At 40.6% G+C, this 26,073-nt stretch overlaps 1 protein-coding gene across 2 annotated transcripts in view; it reads right to left on the bottom strand.

Moving 5' to 3' along the window:
* DACH2 (dachshund family transcription factor 2) overlaps window positions 1-26,073 on the bottom strand; it is a 265,668-nt gene that overhangs the window by 66,841 nt on the left and 172,754 nt on the right. For both annotated transcript variants that reach the window (XM_068157673.1, XM_068157672.1), the window contains exon 3: window positions 25,238-25,369. In XM_068157673.1, the coding sequence (XP_068013774.1) occupies window positions 25,238-25,369 (132 nt within the window). The remainder of the gene's footprint in view (window positions 1-25,237; window positions 25,370-26,073) is intronic.

The raw sequence follows: 26,073 nt of genomic DNA, 5'->3' as shown, positions 1-26,073 counted from the left end.
GATTCTAAATGAAGAGCTACCAGGTGAAATGAAAAAAGGCAACTTTATGATACGAATGGCACAACACCCCACAAAGCAATCATTTTATGGGAGGCTTTTCTCTCATATTGAAAAAGAAAGTTTGATCTTTGAGTAAATTTGTATTAGGAACAAATAATTTCTTTGTCCACAGTAAGCTAGTGAAGGTGTTCTCTTTTTTTCAATATAGCAGATAAGGAGTCTAAACTTAAACAAAGATCTGTACATATTGAGATGGGCTTCAAGTAATTTCTTCTAGGTATATATGAAGAAGCAGAAAGGGCAAACATACATCACTATGGAAAGTGACACAACAGAAAACAGCAACACAACTCACTTCATGTCCAGATTATGAAGGGAAATAGAGCTTTTTGTTTATTTTAAATGGAAAGTAATATTTCCTCTTAAAACAGTAGTACCTTGATTCCTAAGTGTCACAGAAATATTCTTAGAGCACTCAGAAGTCTGTTGGTTTGTCGGAATGCCAATACCTCACCTATAGGCTTCACAAAAAGCTTTACATTTAACACTATTACCTGCTACCCAGATGACCTTCCCTCCAGCAGATAAAACCAAAGGACAGAAAGGTAATTTTTCCTTATCTTGTTTGCATTCTAGTCGATCTTGTCCCAGAACAGATTGTAGTCAGCATTAAAAAACGGCAAGAGAGACAAGAACCTTCATCTTCAAAGCTCCTGACGCGTGCCAGAAGCAAGCACGGTGCCACACAACCGTGCCAAAGCGGGAAGAAAAAGGCAGAGCTATTTGCTGGCCACAAGAGACTGCAGAAGGCACTGTCTGCTCAGCAGAAGCAGGTATTTCAACCATCCAGCTCAGGTAAATGTGTGTGTAGAGGTCTGCTTGCAGGCTTGCAGCTGGAAGCACAACTGCACTCTACAGATGCCTATGAAGAAATGCACCGTGGGTTTCAAAGGGCACAGATCAAGACAGACAGCACACTACATGTGTCTGGGAAATGAAAGAGCTACCATATACTTAATTACTGAAGTCTGGTATTTACCAGTCTTACCAGGTTATTTGAAAGAAGCTCTTTATGTATGAATTTCACTTATGTTCAACTAAGCAAAGCTAATCTAACAAACCCCAGTCCATTCACCTCAAAATGAAAATGTAGGCAGAGGTGAGCTTTGCCTGAGACCCATTTATAGCCCAGAGGCCAAATTCTGCATGGCTCTGTTCCCAAGTCCCTATGAACAGTGAATCTAGATGTACATGGAGTTAAATCACAGGTAACATGGACCAACAGGGAAAATCAGGCTAAGCAATACATACCCATGCTGCTGCTGTTGCACACTGTACTCACAAAGCCACTGCAAAGTGATTCACAATCCTGTACATGTCTGTAAGCAAAGTGCCTCTGTTTAAGTTTCATTTGGTTTAGCTGAAGGAAATGCAAGAGATGAGCTCAGCTTAATTTCTCTGAAAATGCTGCTGCTCACCTGTCTGAGTTTAGTAATTTTCCAAGGTAACAAGCCACATGTTTTCTAGTAATAAACCTCTGTGCATTTGTGGTTTTAAAAAGAAAGCCCCAAAACTTTCTCTGATGAAGATATATTTGTGATGATTACATTAGTGTCGTGTTTTTAGGTACCGAAAGACCTCCAGAAAGTAATCAAAGTTCAATTTGGTGACAGTTTCTTTTCATTTGGTTTCAAATTCATTTTATCAGCCCTAAAACTGTCTGGTCTAGCTAAATGAAATTCACTCCTGTCAGAGGAACCTTTGAATTGAACAAGCACACTGGTTCAATCTCCGTCTGTCATCTTGTTTTTTGTTGTGATACAGCCCTGAAAAATGGAACTCAAATTGTTAAAAGCAATACCATCTTCAATGTCCAAGTTTATTCCAGAATTATTTAAAAACACATTTTTCATGCTGTTGGGCATATTGAGCATAACACCAGCTGCAAAGAAAAAAGGATTCACAGCACTGCTATTGCAGCACCGAGTTTCACAGAGTCATAGTATCATAGTATCATTCAGGGTTGGAAGGGACCACAAGGATCATTTAGTTCCAATCCCTCTGCCATGAGCAGGGACACCTCACACTACACCAGGCTGGCCAGAGCCTCATCCAGCCTGCTCTTAAACACCTCCAGGGACGGGGCCTCGACCATCTCCCTGGACAACCCATTCCAGGGCTTCAGCACTCTCATGGGGAAGAACTTCCTCCTCACATCTAGCCTGAATCTCCCCACCTCCAGCTTCATTCCATTCCCCCTAGTCCTATCACTACCTGAGATCCTGAGAAGTCCTTCCCCAGCCTTCCTGTAGGCCCCCTCAGAATGAGTCAGAATGGTTTGGTTGGGAAGGAGACTGCAAAGATCATCCAGTCTGAGCCCTGTGCAGTCAGCAGGGACAAAATCAACCAGTGATCAAAAATTTAATTACTGCTATCATGTTTTGACCTTAATCAGAATTCAAAGCATGTATCACCTCTTAACTTATAGGTGCCCTTTGGAAGGTTTTGGTTCATCTAGAAGCCCAGTACTCCTAAGCCAACAGGAGCCCATGTGGCAGCACTCTGAGCCCAGCATTTTCCAGCATCCCAGACTGTTTTTAACCAACATCCCAATTTCACCTTGACACTGTGGAAAACGGTCACTTCTTTGGCCTACACAGAACATTCTCTGCTGAAAACACCTCAGCCTACAATCTTATGTCAACCCTTTTCAAGGTACCAGCATTTGAATGTCCAGGTCAGGATTATGAGCCTTTTTACCTCAACGTCTGCCCTTTGTGTCGGCAGTAGACGATGTTGTTTATGGAGACCACGCAAGTGTGACACTTTCTGTGGTCTTTTATTAATCCCAAATATACTTCCTTCCTTTAAAATGGGAATGAGATTTTTAATCAGCCCCCAAAAGCATGACACCCACCTGATAAACCTAACTGGATGATTTGCAATGCATTTAAAGCTTTAGAGCTTTGATTTGCTTAGCTGTGTGTATTCACCTAGATCAACTCCTGGACTGTGCCCCGTAAGAAAGCCGTGAGAGTGTGTAGGGTAAGATATTTAAACTCAAGAAATCCAGTGATGGTTTTACTGGGCTACTTCCAAAAACTTATCAAGTGGTTCAGCAGATGTAATTACTGCTTAGCCCTGCCAAAGCTTTGAAATGTGCCCATTAATTCAGCAATTCCCAATCTGTCCATCAGTCAGTCATACTTAAAAAATATGTCTGTCACAACTTAGGTGAAGTAATCTGTTGATAATTGTACAATAAGAAGGCATCTGAAATCTGAATATCATTTCTGAACTTTTTGAAAAGTCTTAATGACAGCAAACCCAAAGTTTATTTCACAGCAAACATGATTCTGAAGATAACTGGGAATATGTCAGAATATTTGATGCCAATTTAATTAAGAACAATTCATTCCAGGGGGGGTTGGACTTGATGATCTCCTGAGGTCCCTTCCAACCCCTGACATCCTGTGATCTTGTGATACTTTTTCAGAAGATAAAAGCAGAGACATGTTATTCATTTAGGAATCTGTTCATCCCTCCCTGTCAACTGCTTCCTTTAAAATGAACAAAGAAAAAGAAATGAGGTGGTAAATCCAATCTGTTCTCAAGTTCACAAATGATGGGTGAAGGCTATAGTGCTAAAGTACAAGTCCAGGGAAGTCACCTTATTGGCAGCTACCTTGGAAAGTCAGACTGTCCTACAATGGGCCTTTCCAGTCAAAAGGAAACCCCACAGCTACAATCAGGCACTCTGTGTCTAACACTCATTAACAGGGTAAAACCTCTTCTCTCTCACAACAGCCCAGGTCATCATCCCTTCAAGTGACATGCACAGAAATGCTGATGGTTACTAAAACATGACAGGGTGTTTTCTCCTGCTTTCTAAGACCAGTGTAGAGGAGCTAACAGCTGCAGAACCTGGATAACTGCTGAAATATGGATGGCCTTCTCCTTAAAGAACTAATATTGGGAAATGTGGAAAATGTTGCAAAGCAAACAAAAAGATGCAGTGAAAAACAAAACACAATGTGATGTAAAGGTCTCCTTTGATAAAAACAGGAACTGCTCCAAGAGGCAGCATCTTTATGGGAACTCAAAATGTCAAACACACCTCCGTGGGTCAGCTGACTCAACTTGTACCACCAAAGCACACCACAGAAGTTTCATTTAGCAAGATGAAGCATTATGTTTACAGAAGGCTGGAGAAATAGAACAATTTTCACTCAAAAGCACCAATATTTGAAAGCACTTCTCAGAGCTATGTGTACCATTCCCTTTTCTTTTGCTGATGTAGTCATGCAGAAATATTAATCAAAACAAGCAGCTTCTTGGCTAGGAAGCTGACATACTGAAGAAAAGCTCTGGTAATTAATAAAGGAATCCTTTGCTTCTTTGTCACCTGATAGTTAGCCATGTGATAATGAACGGGGGGTGTCTGGGAAAAGCCTGTAATCTTATCAATAGTTAGGTATTTATGGCCTCCTAAGTGGAAATTAGTCATGCCATTTCAGAAAGGAGGGGCAAGACAACTAAAGAAGTACTGTCTCCTGGAAGGACTGCTCACCGACAGCTGCAGCTCAGCCAGCCTACTACCTTGTCTCCAGCAAGGGCCAAAAGCAACAGGTACTGGAGAGCCTAAATACAGAGGAAACCTCGAGTGACAACTTCCCAGAATGCTCTCCAACAACTTATGCATAAGGTACTTCCTGAAACAGAGATCTCCTTCAAGTTTATAACCTTTAATAGACTTTTCTGTTAAATTAACTGGATGGCAATTTTTTCCATCTACAATATCCTGCAGCACAGGTGTTCTAAGCTATGCACTGTATGAACAGCTACTTCTTTTTATGTGCAGGTGTGTTTCGGAGGCTTAACTTGGCATTTGCTGCCTTCCTCTGACATCTTCTGGATCTTGTAGCAGATTTAACAAGTAATACATCCTTATTCAGTGTCTTCTATACAACGTGTAGTATCATTCTTAGAATTAGGGAGACTTAAAACCTGAACTTTCTTTTGGATCTACATCAGTGTCAAAAGCTTATGCAATCCCTCTCCTGAGATATAATAAATGACCTCCACTGCTGTAGGAACCTCAGCAAGTTCGAGCTACTGAGTAGACAATGTACCTCTGCTTTCCTGCTGGAAAACTGGGTCAGGGACAGCCCTGCTCCTGACAGCTTACAGAACGTGCTTTTGACAAGAGAAGGCTTACAAATATCTGCAGAAATATTTTTTTCCATAGACACGATGCTGGTGAACTTAAGAGAGAGGACAGCTTGTAAATGTTCAATTCTATTCTGAAACCTAACCACAGGATTCTGGTTCATCCTTGCAAAGCTGATCTGCTCCCTTCTGCACTCCAAACTGTTATGGCTACCATTTGCAGTAATACATGTGTGACTCTATTGCCATTTCTTTTTCTATACAATGATGATAACACTGCACTAGAACATGGCATCATCTTCACCAGTAGGACCGAAGTCTGTCTTCAGGAGCATGTGCATTTCGGAGAGAGAAATGAGCTCGACATTTTGGTCTGTCATGTTTTCATTAGTGTTGATGATGCACACACCAGAAATACAAACAGCTTAACTCTCATATCTTGAACAGAGTTCGCAGGGCTGTCTGCCAGAAAGGATAAAACACACATCTTTCTAAACTCAACAACTGCAGCCAGAAGCCAGCAGCTAGGATTCATACTCCAGTGATGATACTCTTTGACACCTTCACTCACCACAAACCAAGTGGGTTTTTTTGTTTGGTTTTATTGTTGCTGTGGGGTTTTCATTTGGTTGGGGTTTAAATTACTCAATATTCCCCAATATTTAACAATGCAGTGAAACAACCCCTGAGATAGATGCACTGTGTATTTTTACTGTGACTGTAACTAGCCAGACAGCTTAGTTTGATTTTGAGAGGCTTTGAGAACAACTTGTCACCCCCAGGTAAGGCTACAGTACAAAATCAGATTGTTTCAATTTCAACAACTTTTCATTTACTGTTTCTTTGAAATAATTATTATGAACAGTTCAAGTTGCAGCTCGTAATCTTCTGAGTTAATTTGTAGTGGCATAAATGAATTATGCATTTACAGTATTTTCAAACCCTCCTAATGCTGAAAGAACTCTGTGTAATACAAAGTGTGGCTTGAAAGGATTAAATACAGCATGTGGCACTTCATACATACACATTCGGACAACCTCCCAACCGCTGCCAACCTGAAGCATCTACACAGAACTAAATGATGCTGGAGATTTCACTAGCAAATGACAGGCTGCAAAGGGATGCCTAATATCCTTTGAAACCCAAGCTGAATGACTGCAAGCAGAGTTCCTGTCCTAAGCCTGTGTGTCCAGGATGGGTCAGTAAGTGCAGACAGCTGCACAGTTCCAACAAGCTATGTCGGTATGGGGAGCTCTAGCGAGGTACAAACTAACTCTGAAGATGCACCATCTTTTCTGCCTGCCATTGGGCTCCTTGCACCGAGTTTCAAAACATTTAGAATGCTGCCAAAACAAGGAGAGCCTGAGTAAACCTAATTCACATAAAAGGCCTGCAGTGAAATCCTCTGTGTTCCTTTTAATGGCAGTCTAAAAATAACAGGCAAAAAAACCCAAACCCTGGCAGTATATTAGCAGCCAATTTCGTACTTCCTTTAAAAATCACTTTCCTTTTTGCTCATAGCTGAATATATACCTCCCACAGCACTGGGACATCTTGTACATTTAATCAATCTTTGATTTTCAGATTATTTTTCTAACTCAGCAATCCTAGCCATTAGGTGCTCTTATCTAATCTCCAGCACAATTTTCCTCAATGGGTATTAGCCGGAGCTTTGCATTAGCTTCTCTAAGGAGCAGGATCAAACCCCTAGATAAGACCAACAGTGTCAAAGAAACTACTCAGGAAAATACATCCTGAATTTGTTACTGTGTAAAGGATACTCCACATCTTCAAATTAATATTTCTTTCTGAGTTATATGAAACCATAAATAATAACAATCACCAGAACAAACAGGATTAAAATGTTGATATCAGTACCAGATAAAGCGAAAATATTTCTCAGGGAGAAATAAGTGAGAGGCTTCAGCAACAAAATACAGCAGCACAGTGCCAAGCTGAACTTAACGAAGCTTGAGGTGTTGGACAGGATTCATTTCTGCTTCTGGTGTAAGTATGCACCACCTTGATTATCATTTAAAAAAATATTGACAGCTTGCCTTCTCATACCAATGCCTAGTAACAAATTCCAAATGTTTTGTCACATTTCTTGTGAGCAATGCCATCTGCCAGAGGTGGCATTTCATGGCTGTTTACCCTGACTCCCTCCAAGAATTCATCTGCCACTATCTAATGCTGCCTGAATAAAGGGGATTAAGACTCTGATGCAACAGAGACTATTGATAATTTGGTATAATTGGGAAGAAATGAAGATAAATGAGGTTGAGGATGGAGAGGCAATTAGTTGAGCTGCCTGTACAGCTGTGTTCTCGGCCTAGCTCCCCTGGCCTTTTCTTTGGTGAGGTATGTGCAAATTAAACATAATGACAAATACACTCTTCCCAAAGCTCTTTAGTTTTGGAAGCTTGAAGACACGATTTTCACATCTGAGATGCTAGGCAGTATTCAGTGTGAAAAATAAAAAAGAAAGAAAGAGTGCCTCACTCTGCAAAGCATACCTGTGGTACAGTGTCTTACATCAAAAGCTCTTGTGTGGCAGCGGGAAACAACAGTGGGGCTGGGTTTGTGGTTTTGACCAAAAGGATGAAGGCTTCTGCCTCCTGCAGTGCCACAGAGAAGCTTGATTGTTCCACAGCCCTGGATGTCTTTAGTATCCATAGCTGGGTCTCAGTCTGCAAATACATTACATCCATGTAATTGGTCAAACAACAACCCCAGAGTATGATCCCCCTAAAATATGCTTCTTTGAAATCCAGCCCCGTGTTTTGCACTGGGCCTCCAGTTTTCAAATTGAACAAGCACTGAAAAATATTAGTCAAAAATGTTGAGTGAAATGTCTAAAATAAACATTTCACTTTATGAAAGACCTTAGGAGTGATGGAATTTCAGTCACAACTTTAATACAAAGAAAGTTACCCAGATATGAGCCTTATTTCTAGGCTGTACTGTTCAGGTGAGGCCAGGTAATCAAGTCTGAACATCTTCAAAAGTGTTTAAATCCGAAGTGAAGATGGTCAGACTACAAAGCCCCCAGTTAGAAGGCACAAACCTGCTATCTGGTTTGTAGCTCTTCTTTCACATACACTAGGATACATTTGTGGAGATACACATTAAAATGTGCACAGAGTTTAATGCGGATGTACAAAACCCAGATTTGCCAGAAGAAACAACACTGCGTGTATCAGATGAGATTCTAACATAGAGTCATAAATGCCAAAGAATGTAAGATCCTTTTTAGAAAGCAAAGCAGTACTTACAGAGGCAGCTTTGATTTACAGACACCTTCCCCTAATTACTATGTGTATTTCCTGCTTTCATATGTACATGATCATATCTGAATGAGGTCTCAGATTAAAGTCTTCATTAAACTGCACTTTTTCCTGCATCCAAATTGTCTCCAGGTATTACAAAGATATTTGTTTTGCTTACTTTAAAAATGCTCCTTGGATAAAGACAATTCCCCTGTGCACAGAAAGGATTTTGGTAAGTTGTGGAAGAAAACTGTTTACTGCTTTAAAGGACAATAATTTAATAGATACATTTTGTAACGTGGATTTTCAGCACAGTTGTTTTGCAGTGTAGTTCTTTGGTATGTTCTCGGAGCTGAAAGCACTCGAAACGATCCCTTTCCAGACTCAGAGGACTTTGGCAAAGTACAACCTCTCCTCCTCATTGCTTTTGCATATGCAAAAGTTTTCTCAGCCTCAGCACTGCACTCTTTACCCCTACCCAGAGAGCAACCAAAATTTCAGATTAGCTTTGTCTAGCATGCTTTCTCATTGTGGATTAGATATCTACAAAAGACAACAAATAGTTCACCTTTTATGAGGCAGGCTTGCCAAAAGGAAAAAAATATTATAGTTTCCACTTAAATTTACCTTGGTTCCTCTTACTGCAGCTGAAAATTCAGCAGAGGTAAAGCTTTACACCACAGAAGTTTTTAACACATAGCCCAGAACAGGGCATTTTTTGTTAGGCTGCAATATTCAAATGGCACATACTACACCTCTGGTCTTTTACTGAAACCCTTTGCTCATTAACATTGTAAATGAGTAAAAATTCTTTGCTGCCCATCTCCTGGCTTGACACTTTATCAAAGTATTCCAAGTTAATCTTTAATCTTGTGACTGACTGTGTACAGTGCACACATTAACTGAGTCACACTGAGCAAGGCTTTGGCTTTCCACTGGGAACAAATGCCCGTGTCCTGGCTGGAGAGACAGCCACGACTCCCTCCGGCTCTGCCCCGCTTTCTCACACCTGCACCACAGCTGTACACACTTACCAACACTCATGTTGGCAGCCTCCATCTCCTGGGATCACACAGGGTTGAGTGCTCTCAAACAAAGCCAAAATACACGTCTCTGTGGGTGCTCCTGATGTGTGTCAGCATTGCTGCAGTCAACAATGCCCAGTCCAGCACTTGCCTTTTATTTTACGTTTGAGAAACGTGTGGCCCTTGCCCCTCGCTGCCAGCAGCAGCACTGGCTGCCCTGGGGAGAACAACTGCTGGCTGAGGGCCACACACTGCAGCCAGGAAGGAGGGAGAAGGCTGCGGCAGAAACCACAATGCACTGGGGAGACCCAGTCTGGGTCCACTCTGGACAGCGACCTGCTTAAGCACGGGAAAAGGGATCAAAACTCTTCCCTAACTCAGGAGGTTGCTGGACACAGAAAGGATGGCAGTTTCAAGAACACTTCCATGACCTAAAAGGTAGTAAAATTTCTGCATGAGCAGGTTAGAAAACAAAGAGAAGTGATAGAAGCAAACACATGAACAAATGCTCCCTGGCATGAATAGGACAAAGGCAGAGCTGCAAATGAAATACTGTGTTTTCCATGTTCATCTTGCTCTCATTTCCCACTTCCATGCTAAAATATTTCTCTAAGTCCCTCTTCTTTTTCCTCCATTTCAAACAGCCCTTCCTCAGAGGCAGGTGCTAATTCTCTTCACAGCAAAATCCAATACCTAAATCATAAAATGTGGCAGACTCCTGATGACTGCAAGGGATTAAGTGAAGCCAAGAAAATACAGAGTTTTTACAGAACCCCTTCTCACTGTTTTCAAAGCCTCTGTGCTTACAGCTGTATTAGGAGGCTAACATGAGTTCCGTTCTACCTCTTCTCGATTCTGAAACTCAAGACACATCCAATTTGAGTACAGAAGGATACAATAAAGAGCAGATCTTTGCTATTTTTATTTGTACCCTACATTGAAATGACTGCTCATTTTCCCATCTTATAGTGGTAGCTACAGCAGTATAATGTAAGATTTCTACAGACAGAACAGCCACATTACTGTGAATGCAAATGTGATTTCTCAAAAGTGAACCTGGAAAGCAAAGAGAAGTAACTGGAGAGGTATTTCTGCAATACAATAAAGCACTAAAACGTTCACACAAATATTTGTCTGCCACACCTCAGGTAAGCTTTTTAGAAGTGGTGCTGGAATAGTACAGAACTGAAGAATGAAGTGCAGGGAATAGCTGGCAGTGCCCTTACAGTGCCAGCTGAAAAGCATACGGAGTGCCTAACGGAAAACAAGTCTTTCTCAACAAATACTACCCCAGTCTATGAACTTGACTCACAAAGGTGTAAGTTGTGGCCTACCATGAGGTACTTGCATAAAGGAAGCTAGCACACAGATCTAGCTGATGATTGAGGACAATAGCCATGGATTTCAACAGCTTTTCAGAGCTCCCTGGTATATGCTGAGCACAACAATATCAAAAGGTTCATTCCTCTCTCCAGCACTGCTGGTGTCAAGGTTAATGAGCTAAAACTTGCTAAATTGATATTACCAAACTAATGACTTTTTTATAGTATACTGCATGGATTTTAGCAGAGAGGCTAATGTGGAACACTGCTAGTCGTAATTGAATCAGAAGTTACTGCATGTATACAATTAAGATGACTACAAGGGGAGGAGCTGTGAGGAAGTTGTCCACCTGGACACACCTGTACTGAAAGTACAGTTTCTTGAAAATGACAATTCCAGGACAAATCTGGCACAGAAGAGAAGGGTTCCAGCTGAACAGATGTGCAAGTTCAAGCTGCTGCATTTGGAATTTAAAAAATAACAGGAACTCCTTTAAAAACTACTTTCCCATCAACCAGACCATGCATTTGGTGGACTTGGTCCCTGCAGGGTTAATGGGTAGACTCAACAACCTTAAAGGTGATTCTCTGAGTCTATGATTCACACATTAAGACAGAAGGGAAATAAATGCTTGGAGTCTACATCCAAAATAGATGAACAAACAGCAAGGAAAAAAAAAAAAAAGAAGGGGGTATCTAATGAATCATCTTAAAAGGGAAGAAGCTGATGAAAAATAAATAGCATTTGTAGATGATTAAATTTTGAAGGTGAGATGTTGTGTAACTGCACCAACCATTTATTTCAGTGCCATAACTGCATCTAATAAATGCACCACTTTTTTTTAATCCAAAGTGAAGATTCACTGCTATCCAATGACTTGGGGTTTCCATTTACATAGTACAGGGGCAGGGTTTGGGCTGCAATTATTCAAGGCAGTTTTGAAGAAAGAAGAGCTGTTAGCCAGTTCCACAGCAACTGGTAACAATTTTCTAGCAAGAGGAAAATGCAAACATTTCTTCTACAGACAGTACCATAGAGTTTAAATTCTGAGAGGCTCATTAGAGATTATCCTCCTAAATGTAAGATACCTACAAGTTTCATGCCCTTCTGCTCAGATAGTATTTTCCTATTCAAGTTGAATCTCTCACTAACACAGAAATGTTATTTAACATCCACTACATACCTAGATACATTTGGCATTTATAAAAGAGTGAATTCAAACTCTCACTCATGCCAGCTGTTCCTAGTCTTTTCTAAAGGACTTTTCTCCCTGGATCTAGGATTTTACAGAGGAGAGGAATAAAGTTGAATTAATCTTTCAGAAGCTCCCTGCTTTATCAAAATCCAGAAGAATACACGAGGTGCTGCAAAGGAGGGAAGATATTTCTCAAGGATGAAATGCCAAAATTCTCCTTGCATCAAGTACTTAGAGACAGTGAATCAGAAAACAGACCCATTGCAACCTGCAAGACACTTTTCTTCCCAGTGCCTTTCAAATTTCCATCTGAAATGAGAAAGTAAACCACAATTTAACTATTATTGTAAGCCTTTAAGGGGGAAATGCAGCCTCTCATTTTACATAGGTGTCCCATGACATTAGCCATTGAAGATACAGCTGCCATACAGGTATGCTGAAGCTTCACTAGTCACCGAGTTTCACTTGTCTCCATCTCCATCCTTACAGTAGCCCGAGCATCTTCTTAAGAACAAGAATCTATTCCCATTTTTATATTGCACAAATGCAGAACAACCCCCTCCCAATTTTCTAGGTTTTAAATATCAATGCATGTCTGATCTTAAAGGCAAGCTCAACATTTATGCCTTGTCTTGGTGATAAAGTTCATGAATATATAATGAGGGTGGAACAACTCTGCCACTGATTAAATGTCAAAAAGGGTTTTATTGTCAAATATCCTGTAAATACAGAAGATATACAACAAAGAGCATTAATTGCAGATGGCTCTGTGCAGTTTTTAAAATGCACATAATCTAAGCAGGAAATGTTGATTTCCAGTTCCAACTATCAGTTTTAATTTACCTTCAGGATGTACCCCCAGCCAACCTGTAAAGGTAGAGTAACTAGAAAATGGCCAAACTCAGGTGACTGGAAATGCTTCCTATTCGAGGGCAGATGTTAACATGTTAAGAGTCTATACCACAAGCACAGAGGGCAGAACTAACCAACCTATCCCAAACTCTGGATCTTTGTAAGAATTTATCTAAACCTTTGGGAGTATGTAGAAAAGATACAATGTGAAAGTTTGGTCAGGACAGATGAAAGGCTGGAATAGCCACCCCCCTTCCCCCCCAAATTGAGAATGGGGCTTGACTACCTGTGTAGCTCTTCTGCAAACTAAATATTTTTTAAAATACAATAAAAAAGGAGAGAAGATGTAGCAGCTAGACTGCAATGAGCTCAGGCCAAGAGTATCCTGCTTCCAGGAAATGTCAGGAGATTCACACATGTATACAAGATAGCTGAGTGTATAACCAGAAGAAATGCTTTCTCCCTCCCCTGTTCTACTCTGCTGCACTGAGCACTGGAACAGCCTTGACCCAAGCAATGTGTTGGGTTGGAAACCAGCAGGATATGAATTACCTGGAGAGAGGCCAAAGGAGTGCAGTGAGAACTGACAGGGACCGAGAAAATCATCAGTATGAAGCACATTCAAAAGAGCAGGCCTGTTTAATGTAAGAGAGGGAAGACAGGAGACTCACTAATAGTCTTCTCTTGATAAAAGTCATGTTCAGTAATAAAAGGGAATAAAGGATTCTCTGTACCCATAGTGCTCAGAGCAAGAAGCAGCAAGGAAAAGCTATCAAGGAAAACTTAGGTTAAACATTAGGAAAATGGGCATGATTAGTAAGCCTATAAAATTAAGCTGTACAACTATCAGTCAGACAGGACACTCACTGGCAGAGTTCTTGCTTCACTGGCAGCATGGATAAGAAAACAAGTCTGAAAGTGCTGTTTTCCTGTGATACTGCATGCTGCAAACTGCAGCACAGAGCCTAGAACCAGAGGCAGTGCCAATCTGCAGGGTGACACAGCCTATCCTGAACTCTTCTGCCACTTCTAACCTCCATCTGATCCTGCTCTAGGCCTGTACAATGCAACATAACACAGCACACTGCAGGGTATGGCCTGGGCTGTTTATCCACAACAAAAGATCATGACCCTACATTATGGTCTCTCCTTGAGCTACAAGAATTGTTCAGGTGAAGCTCTCTCTTCAAGAAAACACCACAATTTGAGAAGATGCTGCTAATCTAAAGCCATGAGGTGCAGGCTTTCTGTTCCTCCCATGATGAAACATATACCTGCAAAAGCTAATACACAAAGTGACCTCTTAATTACTTCCCAGCTAGCACACTACTGGTTCCATTTCCAAGGTAATGAACACATTAAGACAGCATCTGGAACACGTACTGAAACTCCATGCATTTTCCCTTTAGATCGTGGACAAATTAGTAGCTTCAATTATATGTTGCCAACAAGATTTTCCTCTCTGTGACCAAATGGACCAGGTTTGAATATTCCTCAAGCAATCTTAGTAATTGAAATGAAGCTTCTAAAAAATTAAGAATAGCAAGTTCTTTTGAGAAAAAGATGTCACAGACATGGAAACTAAAGATTTCTAGCAGGCTCTGGTGGTAATGGAACATTTCCCCTCGGTCTGAGCCAACACTGTTGGTGTTTCATCATTGTGACTAGAATGATCTGATAAATTGCTGCTCCTGTGTACAGTTCAGGGCTGGGTTTTTTTAGGAGGAGTTAAAAACACAGACTACCCACCTGTATCTATTTTTAATTTGGTAATGACTGTACTTGCTAAAATTCTACCAAAATGTCACTCACAACTTTGGATTCCAGCTTTTTTTAAACAGAATATGGAGCAGAAAGCATAACCTATTATGCAAAACTGTCAGATGCTTACTTTTAAAATCACAGAAATTAATGCATAATCCTCATTTCCTTATGGATCTAAATCTTGGGAAGGAAAGCAGGACCTGCATGTGCCTAGTCAAGATAGGCAAGGTGCTCTATAAAAAGTAACGAGGCTCTGGGCGGTGCATGTCCTGCTCACCCCTGGAGTCCCTGCTCCAGAACTAAGAGCTGCCTCTTCCTTTGTGGGTGAAGCAAAGGCAGAATGACTGGGGACCGCTGTGACTTCTGTCTCATCAAATTCACAAATCAGCTAGACATTTAAACTGCGCCAACTGTTGCAAGCAAAACTGCTACTGAATCTCAGCAGCAAAAATGTCAGTTCAGGGCACTCTGCAAAAATCTAGTACTGAATCCTTAACTAAACCCCCAGATTATTAAAATGGGGTTTTTTGGGGTTAATGCTACTTTTCTGAGCAAGAAGATATTTCAAATGATCACACCACAAACATTCTTTCCTCAAACATAAACGAGCTGTCCATTAGGGGACTTTTTAAAAACATATGATTAAACTTGTAATTCAGGAGACTCCTGCTGTTGGCAGCTGTGTAGTGATGATATAGTGAGGTATAGTGATGATATAGTGATCAATGACGTCCTTTGGGGGACTCCCACATCAAAGGTAACATGCCAGTCTTCATCCTAACTTATATACACCTTAACAAGAACAAGAATGTTCCAGACTACATAGTGTAATTAAGGTCTTTAAGTACTTTTCATTGTTGAAACATCATTAAGGTGAGACTGAAGTTGACTCACTAGCATTAACAGAGGCAACCCTCAGGACTGCTTTTCCTAGCATGCTGGAACTCTCTGTGTGCTGGATCCTGTACATCCTTACCCACTCCAACAGGAAATCTGAACACACGGGTGAATCATGCTCATGCACTGTGGTGTTTAGACAAATATGTTACTTTGTGCAAGATGATAGGCAGACAAGATGCTGTTGAAACTGAGCACATACAAGGACCACAAAAAATAAAAGATGTATTGGACATATGGTACTTCACTTTCCTTGTTCTTTGGTAGCACTGTGGAAAATCTGCAGATCACTAAGCCTACTTCGTAGTGTTTTTGGCAACCCTAATTGCCAGAGACCATCTGATCATCAGTTGATGGTTTCTGCTCCCAGCACTGCTTTTGCTTTTTTCCAGCAATGTTTTAAGAGAAAATACAAAATGCATTTCAGAGAGGTAGATCTCAAGCACATTCTTTTAATTCCTTCCTTCCTTCCATCTTCCTTTCCTCCCTTTTCTTCCTTTCCTTCCTCTTCTTCCTTTCCTTCCATCCCTTTCTCACGAAGCATCAAGGCCGGGAAGGTAGAGATGTCTGCAGACATGTCACCTTACACCTGTCTGCAGAGAGAGCAGCTTCCTAAAGGACAGGACAGCGCTCTTGACACCATGGCCTCCAGCAGGCAGAAGCCTACTAAAATGTCTAATCTGGAACAATTCTTCCTTTTAGAAGTGCAGTGCATCTAACCTGTACTGATCTGAATAAAAGCTTGTGCTGAAAGTCCCACATTTGGTGCGTTTCTGGTAAATATCACTCTCTAGAGTGCTATCACAGCTCCTGCGACTTGCAGAGACACAAGAGACCTTGTCTCACTGAGGGACACTTCTGAGCAAGCTGCTTTCTTTTGGCAGTTGATATTGACCATGACTACCTGCTACTACTAACAAATGTGAACATTATAACCAAGGAAAAAAGGTAGCCTTGGCTCTACAGTGGCCAAGATGATTTATGACATCAAGACCCGGTGAAGACAACTAATACTCTAAAGGGACTGTGTGAGCTCAGCCTGCACTCACATCTTCTGTGCCCACTCCTAATTACTTCACTGACGACTGTAAAAGTGTTTTAACAGACAAAATTAATTATTTTGGATAATCCTTCTGAAATATGATATGCATTTTAATTGTATGCACCCTGCCATTAATTAAAGTTGCTACATTTTGGTGCATTAATTCAAAGATCCTATCAGGGACAAAGCAACAATCATAAGAAGACTGTTTACTAAAATTACAAATAAAGTTAAAAGGTTAATGTACTCTTGTGATGCTCTTAAAGTAATGCTAAAATGTTTTCATTTGAGTTTTCACTACACATTATTTTTCTGCTCTTTAAAATCAATCTCTTTGTTCCAGGAACACATTTCCTGTCAATAAAATGAAAAATGATATAGATTTAGGAGGATAGTGGTCTCAGCGTAGCATCTCTTATATTATTATTCCAGTATCATCTGTTACAAAGTAAGACCAATTCCCACATCTAATTACAAACAGGATTTCAGAGTCATTAAACAAAATACATTTCCATTAGTGCTGCTGTAAGAAGATAGGGGAAAAAATGAAGATTAGTTCATGCTGCACCTCTGTTTTCCAAGCTTTGAAGATTTAGACCTCTGCACTCAGACTATAAATTTGTAAAGGATCTGAAAGGTGACAGACATGTGAAAGCTCTCAATTCTACATGGTTTAGCCATACCATTTGCATTTTGTCATTAGTTTTCTCTTTTGCTGCATTTAGTTCTGATAGCAGATATGGCAAGAATCTAGAGAGGTTGTTTATGGCTATGCTGTGTGCACCCAGAGGTATTTTATTTGGCATTAGGAAGGGAGGTTTTTTGATAGATATGAATCTTCATTTTCTACGCTGAAATTGTTCCAACAGAAGTTAAGAAATCATTGCAAGAAATTCTGTCTTTATGAAAAAAAAAATGTTCTTTATGTTCTGGAAAAAAGGAGCAGCAGTTCTTTGACTTCAAATAAGATAACAGCCAAAATACACTGAGGAAGCAGATTGTGTGATATGTTGAACTGCTGAAATATAAACTTACAAGTATATATATTCTCCATTCATGAACATTTAGCAGCATCCAATTGTCATGAATCCATTTAAAATACACAGCTGAGACTCACCCACTCAAAAAGCATCTGCATAAACTACAGACCAGATATTTCATGAGAAGTTTTCTAAGTCTGTACAAGATAATACCTAAATTCACTTGACATTAAACTATATTATATAAACATCTGATAATTTCATCATGTGTGAGATAAGCATCAAAAATCTGGAACAGAAATTCCTCTCAAAGGAAAAGATGCCTCAGAGCTCAAGGAAAAGCACAGGGCATTTCAACTTCAGAAGCTATCTGAAGTCACAGTATCACAGAATATTAGGGGTTGGAAGGGATCTCAAAAGATCATCCAGTCCAACCCCCCGGCCAGAGCAGGATCACCTACCCCAGATCACACTGGAACATACCCAGATGGGTCTTGAGTATCTCCAGAGAGAGAGACTCCAAGTTCTATTTCCTTTATTAGTTTTAAAACTACAGCCAGAGCTACTTCAAGTTTCTCAGAGCTGGGAGTCAGTCAACATTTATGTGTGAATCATATACATCATATACATCTACTATATTTACATCCATATTCAAATGAACAAGACAGTTAAAGAACTCACATGCATTCAACAGGTAGAATCCATCTAAAATGGTACCTTAAAATAGTTTTCAGATAAGAAAAATGAAACCCTCCACTGAAGTTGTGGGTATCCAAAGCATCCTAAAGTTCTTGGTATTTTAGTTCTGCCCAGTGGTGAGGTAACACAGCAGAAACTATCACACTGATATTCACTCTCCCCAAAACCCTGATTTGCCAAAGAAACAGATGTATGTGCATCTTCTTTTCAAGCTCCACCCAGAGACAGGGTTCTGTGGGAAATTGAGAAGGCCCATGAAAGCCATCACCAGTAGGGAGAAACAGAAGAGAATGCAGCAGAATACAAAGAAGATACAATCAAAGCAAACAAACAGCTCCTCACTTCCTGGCTAATGTTGGAGGAGCTGTGTTTTAAAAAGGAAAACAGCACTCAACCTTCTCCTGCTGGCTCCAGGAAGTCCTGCCTTACAGCATCTGCAGGGAATTCATTGCTCTGTATCATTCAGCAACTGCAGACATTTTCTGAGAAGCACAATGGGTAAAGCTTTTAAAAGCCTCGGTGTTACATGAATGGCTTGGTTCCTTCACTCCATTTTCACTGAAGAAGAAAGCTTCCATTTCTTAGGTATCACTTGGAAGTGGGTTCAAGAAATTTCCAGGAAATCACACCTCCAAACCTATGTATGGCAAGAGATCCCAGAAGCCACTGTTTTTCATCACTATACTCATTTTCTTCAAGTCTTATGGCCTTGGGACAAGGACTCTCATGCAGAGCTTGTCCTCACAGCCAGTCACCTATGGGGCCATGCACACCTTCATTACCCAGAGGACAGGCGATACTGGAGACTTCAGCATGCTGCTCTCTTGCCTTTGTGCAGAGTTAGCCCTGAAGAACCAAGGCCTCATCCAGGGGCTTCACAAGTGCTTGGGTGTTTTTTTCAAGATGCACACTGTAACATGGCCCAGTCCCACTGCAGTGCCCAGTTTCCCCCAGAGAAACACATCCCAGACCAACGGGCTAACCAGGAGCCATGAAGTGCTCTGAGGTATTTTCTGACCTCCAGGAGATCTCTCAATCTGTATCTTTGTATGGCACTGACCATCACTGCCCCTGCTGGCTGTGCAGTAAGTGCTGTAACACGAGCCATAGTCACAGTACAGCATCGTCTGCATGCTGGAGGAAGAAGGCACATCAAGAATCTCATCCTCTTTCCTATTTATCCTGCCTATCCCAGTGCTCAGTCCATCTGTGTTCAATGGCAGTGGAGTAGCAGCCTCACTTCACTGTACTGCCCAGTTAACCAGGAGGTCCAGGGAGCCGCTATGTGCCACTCTCCACTTCCAGTGTGAAAAGCAACCAGCACAGGTCTGTGTCTGAAGAAACAGCACAGATGTCTCAAATTTATGATGAAATGTTTTAATGTATCTGCTAGGGCTGCAGCCAAGCCTAGTTTTCAGATGGACATATTAAATTCTTGCTTCAAGACATTCCTCCTGGCAGAAGGACAATGAAGGCAAATCAAAGGCATGCCTCACTAGCTTTCCAGTTAAGGCCAAAAACATGAACAGCAGTTTTGACTGGTTATATTTTTTAAATGGCACAAATGTTTTGTGCTCTTTGAATCAAATTCTCATCTTTGGAACAGTAACTCTCTGCTGATGTAACACAAAAATACTTGTTCTAACAACAGGAAAAATGACTTCATAGAGCCTGGATGGCACTCAAGGATTGGGGAAAAAAACCCTCTCTTCTCTGGTCTTGTCATTTTTACTCTTACAATAAAATAACAGCCTCGGCATCCTGCTTTTTAGCAGAAAAGACCCACCTCTTTTGACTTTTCAAGCACTTAAAAATTTCACAAGAGAAGAATCTGAAAAATGCTGACCGTGTAATAGCTGGGTATTCACGGTGGGTGGAGAACATGAAAGGTTACAATATGGATCTGTGCCTACGCGTTTCTTTTCAACTTGAGCAGCATCCTCCTGCTTCTGCTAACTCGGCAATCATACAGCTGACAGATTTCTGGGTTTTCTAAATAATGCATGGGATTTTCTTTTAACATGTCAGTGCAGAAGTATCAATTCTGCCCCTGTGTCGTTTGTGATGCTGATTTTCCTTGACAGCATTCCATTAAACCAATGAGTTTTTTCCCTCCTGATGGTTCCTTAAATATTCCTCTGAGTGATGTATTTGTGGTTTTTTAAACAGATTGTGAAGGATGTTTGCATTTATGAGAAAGCTGCATGGCAGGTACTGAAGGGAAAAAAGGATAAAAAGATAACCCTTTTTTCTTTTCCTTTTAAGAGCTTTTTCTCTGATCCTCATACACCAAAAGCTAGGGTGTTTTTCCTTTCTTTTCTGCCTAACTTAGCTCCTTGTCTGGAAATTAAGCAACAAGACTCTACATACAGAATAACATTTTGACTTCCTAAGGAAATACCACTGAAACACTTAGTACTGTTTGATATCTCTCCTGGGAAAGCAAAACACATTTATTAAATCATGCACGCTAACTCCGAAAGCCAACAGAAGGAAGGAACTGCTTTACTCTGCGCCGAGGCTCTGCACAAACAGGTACTCTCCTGGACTGCTGTGCACTGATCCTGCTTCACTCATGCAGCACACAGGATGTTCAGGCAGTATCACCAACACTGTACTTCACAATTTATCCTTCGTGTTCCAGTTCTATCACACACTTGTACAAATTACCTGCTGCCATGCAACTAAAAAAAACCCCTCTGGTTTCAAGTAAGTGTCACATTTCCCTTGGCAATTATATGCTAATTTCCAGAATACCTTTCATCTAATTTTAGCATTGCATGATGATGAAACAGATGATCTTTATAAACACTTTGTGCAACCAGAGAGGCTTTGTTTTGTTTATCTTATTTCTATAGAATGACAAAGCTGATTACATGGCTGGGCTTTGAAAGATCTGCACACACAGAGAGTATATCTGGCTCCAGCTGCCAGCTTCAAAGTCCTGATCCTACTCGTGTTCTAAAGTGGAATAGGAAAGGCCACATCACTCCTGGCACATATTATTACAGCATGACTTGCCTTAACTACGACAACCCCCCAGAATCAAGACAATCCTCAGATGTGTGCACTCATTGCTATCAAACCCTCTCATCTCCAAGACTCACATAGAATAACCCAAAAGAAGGAACAAGTTTAAAAAAGGCTTAAGAGATTTCATAGGGATTCATTTCTCCCGCTTCCAGACACCCAAGTCCCCATCAACACAGAGCTCTAAATTCAACCTTCTTTCCCAGGTCCTACAAGAAGATGGAGACAGACACTAAGCCACAGGGAACAGTTAGCACAGATTGGCTGGATGGTGGGGCCAGAGAACCTATAGTTCCAGATTAAATATAAGACTTTCAACTGCCTGAGAAGTTTGCTTCAACACTTCATATGATGAGTAGGAAGGTGCAAAAAGAACCTCTTTTCTGAAGAGAGATTGGAAAGAGGACATTAATGTTCAAATGTATAACAACATTCTTCCCAGCACTGTGCACTAATGTAGTACTTTCAGTTAAAAAATAGGTGCAGGTTTTTTTCTTGGTACATTTTTTCCATGGTTTCAATATTGCCTCTTGCTGTATTGTTATTTAGAATATACCAGTGCTGAGCTACACCATCACCTAGATTACTGCAGTATCACGAGAAGGAAGGAGGTAGGATCTGATGGCAAAAACATACCAGCAGGGAAGTGAGCGGCACTTCCTTAGACACACTGCTAAGATTCAGTTACACATCTGCAGTTTCCTAGAAGGCAATAGCATATCTGAGGGGTTACAGGCAGTAATTCTGAGAGTTACAGTGTTCAGATTATAAATTGCTAGCATGAACTCCGGCTTCAGATACAGAGATTCTCAGGAAGCTTCCACCATCATAGATGCGCTCAGAGACAACGACACTGGGGAACAAAGTAAACACAAAATCATTTCATATTAACTCTGACAGGTATAGACAGGGATTGATATGACTATGACAAGACAGCCTCACCACTTCTTTACTAAATGGCCTGCAGAATGATACATTCCCAAAATAAAGTTTCAGGACTTAATACTGATCAATTATCTTTTTAATTCCAAACAAATGACAGCAAACGAGGCTATTCCACTCCTCTTTCAGACTGGAGGAAGGAACACATCCTAATGGGAAATATTTAATGGTGATGTATCATAAGCTTGCCAAAGGAAGTCGCTGTGTAACCCTGAGGTAAAACCCCAACAATCTCTTCAAGCTATCCTCTACAAGCTGCTTTTTAAGTACAACAGCAATCCTTCAAGTCTTTGTTACAGTCAAAAGAAAGTAAGAATCAAAATCAGAGGAAGTAAAAGGTCCTCTGCTCTGTACATTTCCGATTTGACAGCTACAACTATAATCATTCAGACATCTATTTCCCACAAACTCTCCACAGCCATAACCTTTAGTGATTAATTATAAAGTTCCAGGAGCAATAGTACACAGACTAATTTCCTAAACCAATAAAAGACAGAATTTCTCATTTGGAGCTAAATGAAACACGAACAGGTTGTTACTCATGCTGAAATCTAGATGCAGAGTCATGTTGCAGCCATTACAGAAGCTATTAAACACAACCTCAAATCAAAGAAACTGTAGGTCTCTCTCCTAAAATAAAATGTTTTTCTCACTTATGAGGCTTCTGGCTCCTTTGCCCTCTTCCTTTTTAGTTCTTCTTAGTAAAAAAAAAATAATAAAATAAATCAAAATTCAATTTTCTTTTTCATTTTGTATGCCCATTTTGGCTTTAGTAGCCATGTAAACTGTAGGAGTCTAGAGCAAGACAAACAGTTGGTAAAGGCTTCCTGCACACAGAACTACCACGGTGTTCTCCTCCTAGTAAATCAAAATCAGCTTCTAGACAAAGTGCCCACTCTCTTCCTGTCCATCTCAGTCTCCAGTGAGTTCCCTGCAGTGATTGTTTCATAATCCCTCAGATATTTTTGTGTACTGAAACGGCTGAAGTTTTATTACATTCCCTTTGGTTTTCCTTTTTGATATATGCTGCCGTACCTGCTGAATGCAAATGGCTAAAAATGACCCTCCAAAAGAGGGAAGTCATGCATTACAAACATTACCCTAATGCTGGTGGTGCAGCTAACAGCCAGAGGAGGAATGGTGGTTTTTCATACGAGGAGTGGTACTTCTTTTTGTTCAGGACTTCTTTCCGCCCGCCAGCGGCACTGCCGCTCTCCGCAGCACGCTCGCTCTTGGCAATTTTACCAAATTAGGCAGTGAAAGGGGAAAAGAGATGAGAAAGAGCTTTACATAACTGACACCATCTCCTCATCCTTGGGCCCCACTGTAACTCCAGTTGAAGTCAGTGGGAATTTTTCCAAATAATGAAATTGGTATTGAGTCAGTTGTAGAACTCATTGAATTGCTAAACCAGAGAGCTTTCATTTAATATGCATGCTCTTGACGTACTGTTGAAAGGCTGGTAGGATAGTCCCCCATAAAACTTGTCAATGAGGTACCTAAAATAATATTATTAATGCACTGTAGATTCTCCCCAGTGAAGTACACAAATTTTGCCTTATTGGGTAATACAAGAAACCATAAGCATTCAAATCAGGGAGCCTTTGTAGAGCAGCTTTTCACCCCCCAGTACTGTTCTGTATGAAGCCTCCTTGCTTTTCTGTAGGAATTCCATCTTCAGTCATATTTCCTAGCTTTCAGTGAAACTTCACTTTGAACTATAGACAGACTCTAAGAGTTCCACACACTAAATATGCCTTTTCAGTGCCTTTTTTTTTCTGAATATGCACTAATTAATTAGGGTCTGAGAGGTGAATAAGAAATACATATCCTGCAAAACAGAAAGCTGGGGAAGGGTTTAATGCATGAATTAGGAGGCAGATTTCTTCCATACAGATGAGTACACAGAATTAGCAAAAGGCAATACCACTTTTGGAAAGACTGCTTTGTGCATAATTTGTCACGAATTCAGTTCTTCCTTTAGAAAATGAGTCTAAGACCTCCCAGCTGCTGCTTTATTGGTCTAATAAATTAGCATTTTGATGGTACAATGCATACACACTATACACCATCCAAGTAAGCAAACTGTCAGAGCAGGATGCATGTGTGACTTCAGAGATGTGTGAATGCTGATGGGAGAGCTGAAGGCAGTGAGGGATTACTCTGTGCCTCTGGTCTTGAATTGGCAATGCAACAAAGGATGCAGACGTTTCCAAAGTGGTAAGAGTGTGCTCTAGGACTGCTTGTGGCAATAAAAGAGAATCCTAGTGAAGCTTCTAATAGGTATCTCAGAGCTCTCTGAGACAAAATCCTATCTATCTTATCCAGGATCTCTACACTATCCAAGTGAGAATCTCTTCTATTCACCTGAAAAGGATATGAGAATAAACAAAGAGATCCTTTTCAAAGGACCCCTTTCTAACTTAAACTTTGAACCCTGTTCCTGTGGCCCTAGGACTCGGGGAGCCTAGTTCAAGTTGCAACCAACCTTTATAGTAGTAATGCTTAAGGTCAAGCATGTGTTTAGTGTTAGCATCTTCTACCCAAGGTTATCCCAGCCAGATAGGCCACAACAAAGGTTTATGATGACTTTGCTTCACACCTGTGGTTGCAAATATTAATTCAATGAAAGAGCAATGCAGAACAGCCAGAAAGTTGGTGAGTTAGCATTCCTTGCTTTACCTTTCTCCAGAGAACTGCAGAACCCAGAGAGAGTTCCATCAAGCTGATGTTTTGGAAACTTTCCATCATTTACAGGCAAACTCTACTCACTTTATTATTGCTTAAGGAGAATTCTTTCTTACTAGAAATGCAGTTAGTGAGCATCTTAAATGCTAATATAATTAAAATAATCTTTCATCAATATTTTTTAAGACACCAGTGAAGATGGCTGTTCAGAGCAAAACCAGAGGAAGGGGTGCAGTCATTTTGATTTGGCGTTGGCAGAGCAAAGGTTACAAAAGAAAAGAGCATGTGGATTTGAATAGCTGTTTGGTTGAACACCTGGAGCTAAGAGCTCCCCCACAGATCTTGTGCCCAGCATTACCAACCTGCGTTAGAATTGAGCTCTTCGTTCTCTGATTCGGTTCCGTTTTGACTCCCCCCACCATGAAGGCTGTTCATTGCCATGAGTTTCATTTTCTGTAGCTTCATAGCCTCTGCCATGGCAGCTGCTGTCAGACCTGGGAAAATATGAAGAAAGAAAATGCAGTATCACACCATTCAATACAGCCCTGAAAAATGTTAAGAGCAAACCAGCTCTTTTCAGCCAGAGTGAGTCCCCTAAACTTCATCCAGCTACTTGGAAATGTTACCTGGGAAACCACCTTGATTTTAAAGTTATGTCAGTAACCCCACTCTAACTTTTAGGGTTTCTTTCATTCTTTCAGCTTTTCCTTACACACACACCCAGCCCAGGTATAGCACAAAGAAATATTTATTTAATGGTATCCATTTTGATTAGGCTTTTAAATATCATTTCCTGCCACTTTGATCATTTTGCCACTTTGATCACTTTCTGGTTGACTTATTTCGCTGCTACGGAATTTCCAAGCACACCAGTCAGAGCCAGTATACTTTTCATTTCAGCAGCTCCAAGCTGATTAACATGGAACAATCATGGCTCTGCTATTAGATTACAAATACATATATATTATTTTGTCTTTTCCTGCAGTCTGTGGGTTTGGATTAACATTATTGCTACTGGAAAATGTTACACTGGAGAACTTGTTTTCACCTTTAAGAGACCATTAAGAACATAAAAAGTACAGAGGTAAGGTGGGGTGGGGCAGGCTGGGGAGAGGTGGAGGGGTAAGTGGCAGAATATATTCAAGTGACTAATCCAAGTTAATTTCCAATAGTACAAGATAAGTAAAACAGCATCAGG

Source organism: Melanerpes formicivorus, unplaced genomic scaffold (genome assembly GCF_026170545.1).
Source record: "Melanerpes formicivorus ecotype bairdi unplaced genomic scaffold, bMelFor1.0.p_v2 SCAF_37, whole genome shotgun sequence".
Lineage (NCBI taxonomy): Eukaryota > Metazoa > Chordata > Aves > Piciformes > Picidae > Melanerpes > Melanerpes formicivorus.
This window is presented reverse-complemented; position numbering and strand designations above follow the sequence as displayed.